Source organism: Vigna radiata, chromosome 9, assembly GCF_000741045.1.
Source record: "Vigna radiata var. radiata cultivar VC1973A chromosome 9, Vradiata_ver6, whole genome shotgun sequence".
In the NCBI taxonomy this organism is placed as follows: domain Eukaryota; kingdom Viridiplantae; phylum Streptophyta; class Magnoliopsida; order Fabales; family Fabaceae; genus Vigna; species Vigna radiata.
The window spans coordinates 16,490,193-16,494,645 of NC_028359.1; the positions used below are offsets into that span (position 1 = coordinate 16,490,193).

General features: G+C 28.2%; 1 protein-coding gene across 1 annotated transcript; it reads left to right on the plus strand.

Annotated features, from left to right (window-relative positions):
* Nucleotides 1–410: 410 nt before the first annotated feature.
* LOC106773689 (putative pre-16S rRNA nuclease) lies at nt 411–3,216 on the plus strand. The gene is made up of 6 exons (XM_014660425.2): nt 411–764; nt 1,232–1,291; nt 1,389–1,501; nt 1,788–1,856; nt 2,609–2,660; nt 2,822–3,216. The coding sequence occupies exons 1-6, from the start codon at nt 486–488 to the stop codon at nt 2,951–2,953; spliced, it is 705 nt and encodes a 234-aa protein (XP_014515911.1). The 5' UTR covers nt 411–485; the 3' UTR covers nt 2,954–3,216.
* Nucleotides 3,217–4,453: the final 1,237 nt, after the last annotated feature.

Consider the following 4,453-nt stretch of genomic DNA (forward strand, 5'->3'; position numbering starts at 1 on the left):
TATTAAATTGATTATTTATCTTAAAATTTGTTTTTATCTTATAGGTACGGCAAAATAAATATATCTATCTGTTTTCATATTTATGCAAATATTAATTAAATAATATTTTTTATAAAACATAAAATATTATTAAAATTTTAATGATAAGTTAACACATTTTTTGTACACAATATCAATTAATAAATGACAAACTATATTAATATAAATAATAAAATATAATAGTTACATAATTGTCTGTCAAAGTAAATTTATAAACAAGATTATAATATTATATTTATAATTAATATTTCATAAAAATATTTTAATGCACTAATTATAAATATATTACACAATAAAGAGAATTAGAAATATCAATTTCAATATAAACCTGAGGCTATGGAATATTGGGATAAATTTTATAATGACCAACTTGTTTAATCTTTCATTCTTTCAATATATATTATCCGTCTCTTTGAAACTCTTTTTCAGTCTCTTCCATTGCAATAATGTTGACGCAGCAGGTGCTGTATCTGCCACCCCAGAAACTGTTCATCTCTTGTTCCCCTTTCAATGTTAGAAAAATCCCATCTTTTGTGAATTGTAAAAATGGGTATGGTCATAGTTTCTGCAGAGTAAATGCACTAAAGTTGGATGAACTTCCCCCAAACGCACTTCGGAGGAAGAGAGAGCCGCAATGGAGAGGAGGTTTCAGCCTTGGGCTTGATTTGGGTTTGGCTCGGACTGGTCTTGCCCTAAGCAAAGGCTTCTCCATTCGCCCCTTAAGCGTAACAATTTCTCTTTTAGTCTTTTACTTTTAAAAGTTTCCTCTTTCTGTGAAATTTGGGTGAATTAAAGATGTAATTTTTTTACTGTGTTTTGGGTTGTATATTCATCATCTTTGTACTTAGATTGATGTATTTTAGTAAAGTTTAGAGGTTAATTGGAAGTGTATTTAAATATTTGGGGGACTTCTTAACATGATTTTAGATATATCTTAACACTAGGGAACACTTAGAAGAGAAAGTAATCCTTCAAGGATGAAATTGGTGGTCTAACCCAAATCATTGAGGAACTAAAACCAAAATCTAGTGCATTTATAAAATTTACCATTGGAGCACATATTGCTACAGTTGATAATAAAATGTTGCAGTTAACTGTGACAATATTAATATATGCTCATTACTTCTACGGAAATTATGAATTATTTATTTGTGTTTCATCAGTCATCCTGATAAACCTGCAGTTGATTTAGGTGTTGGAACTGCGAGGACAGAAGCTTGAGGTTCAGATTATAAACATTGCCGAACAAGAGGTCTGGAATCATTTTTTTTCTCTTGTTCTACTAAAGAATTGGATATTTATCTCTGAGGGTACATAAAATTCAAATTGACATGATTTTGAAACTGTAGGAGGTTGATGAGTTTATAATTGGACTTCCAAAATCTGCTAATGGGAAGGAAACACCTCAGTCAAACAAAGTCAGAAGTGTTGCTGGAAGGCTTGCTGTTCAAGCTGCTGAGAGGTATGCCGTTTTTGTGAAGCCTTGACAATTTATATTCTTCTGTCTTTATTTATGAATTCCGTAATGAGAATAGGCTCAGCTTTATATGTTATAATCTTCATTCTTGAAGCTGCTAAGCCACCAGAACCGTGAGTTATGAATAACAATTATATTTACTGACATTAAGTTACTAATAAATTTGAATGACATATTTGGAATTCTGGATGGCTCCTGATAGGATTTTATTGAACTGTTAAGTACTCATATTATTAGTTTAATTTCTATTTATATATCAACTCTACTTCAGGGGTTGGAGAGTATATCTACAAGATGAACATGGGACAACAACAGAAGCCATGGATCGAATGGTCAACATGTAATTGTTTTTAAACTTCTTTATTGATAGTATTATAACCTTTGAAATTCTATCTTTTTGTGTGAATTAAGTTAGAAATAGTAAGTAATTTCACAAGTGATATGGTATTATTGGCAATGATTTGGCATCTGGTGCATTGTCACAATGTCACCAATGTGAAAAGTTTAAACAAAATTTATACTGCCTGCTGGATCTTTCATTCACTATTCATTTAGTGTAGTCTATGGACACAGTTATGATATGCTTCATGAAGGGAAATTGATGGGAAAAGAATCGTGTATACTTATGGGATCTCATTCTCACATAGAACCATGTTGAAGTTCTTCAGTGTTGAAAACTAAATTAGTAGGCTGTAATTAAAATCATCATGAGAAATATGCATGCTGTGTCCAATGAGAAACATGTTATAACTTCTTTTTATGTAGGTTGAGACTGTTTTGGTTTTTATTCCATTGAATCTATTATGTGCTTAACTTCTGAACTCCTTTTTAGTGTATTTAAATAAGAGACCCTACTGTGCTCTAATGGGGGAATGGAGAAATAAAATGTTGGTATTAGATTATTAAAAAGTGGACTTTAATCCTAACTTAAATTTATCTAATTTCTAATTGATGCGGGACTTCCAACAGTGAAGTAGTGTTATAGGATCTGAAAGTCAAATGAGATTTAAAAAATCACTGTTAAAAGTTGTCAATCAAAATTGTGTGGGAATTTAGTAATTTATTGAGGAAATTAACACAGTACTCTTTCAGGGGATTGAGTAAGTCCTGTCAACAAAAGAAACTTGATGCCTTTGCTGCCATGGTAAGTGATTTTTATATATAATATTTTTTTGGCAATGTATTATATTCATAGAGTTATATGACCTTGGGATATCAAATTTTATGCTTTATCTGCTTTAAATCTCCAATCACAATAGAAAACATTTCTGGAATATTGACTTAATTATATATATTGTGTACCAGATGGTACTGGAGAGGTATTTCTCCACTTCAGGTCAGGGTACTGAACTTGTTCTGCCCAAAAATCTAGAATTACAAGCAAAACTTAAAAGGGGTCCTCCCAAAGATGTTGATTTTTTCTCTGATGAAGATTAATCTCAGAATGCTTGCCTGGCAAGGGTTGATAACATATCGTGCAGCAGCTTACTTGTATGTACTATTCCTTCATGTTGACAAATTGCAATTTTGCATGAGAAGGTTTTGAGAAAAAAGAAAGATATTCCAGCAATCTGTGATCATGATGAAGGATTTAGATTTTAGATCAGGAATTGAAATTATTGTAAAAGAGTGTAGTTAAATGAAATGGGGAAATAGATTAAAAGTTTAATGGAAGAAAATAATACTTTGTTGAATTCATCTTAATACAATAATAATAATGAAATCGTATAAAAGAAGCATTATGTCATCTTTTTGAAACACTAACAAGTTTAATAAAAAAAACTATTTTATTCATTTTTAATATTTAAATTGTAATAGTATTTAATTAAGAAATCATTACACATCCAATAGATATAGAGAATTGTTAACCCAAGAGAAAAATATAAGAAGCTATTATATCTTAAAATACTTTCAATCAAGTTCAAAATTAAGTAAAAAATAAATAATACATAGCAAGATGTTATATCAATTAGCGTATTGGTTAAAAATAAATAGTTAAACATAAAAAATGTTAAAAATAACATAAAAATACAATAAATATATCATAATACATTTCTTGAAGGATAATATTAAATTATAAATATTATAAATAATATAACAGTTAAAACTAATAGTATAATATAAAATGGAAAATAAAGAAAAAAAAAACTAATTTTAATCAAAAAGAGTAATCAAGATATCTAATACATATTTAATAAATAATTGGTTTAGTATTGACATATTATATTTTGTTCGTAGTACATTAAAAAAAAATAGTCTGAACAAAAATATTATTTTGATTAGGTTTGTTTCAAATTGATCAATAGTTGAGGTATTAACGGCTTTCAAACAAAATTAATAAAATTGAACTTTTGTTATTAAGAAAAGTCATGAATATAATTGCTCATATAATTTTTGGAGGAATTACATGTCATTTTGATACTGAATGAATTGTAGGTACATTTGTAATAAGATAAATTGTGTTTGAAATTTTGTATGATTTCTTATTTGCTACAACATCCCAATAATATATGTACCAAATGAAATGTGTATCTCTTATTTGCTACAACATCCCAATAATATATGTTACATCTATTGAAAAGAATAGAATTATCATCAATCTAGAATTACTTTTGTTAAGATTCATCAATTGACTCCACACCATACCATAAAAACGAAGAAATTACATGAGGTTACTGAGACTGCCATCTGGCTTTACAAAAAATAAAAATATTATCTACATTTAAAACTTGAGAAATAATATAATAACCTTTTGACTAACTATATAAATACTTGATTTATTTTCTGATGTTCCTATCTTATTTAGATAAAACACGAAATATGAATTCAATAACAGATAACAAAATTTTCTAATTATTTGCATTGAAATAAAATAAAATAAAAGTTTAACCTCACCATAAGTCCGTATTTTTTTCAAAATCTTAAATAGGTCCCTTT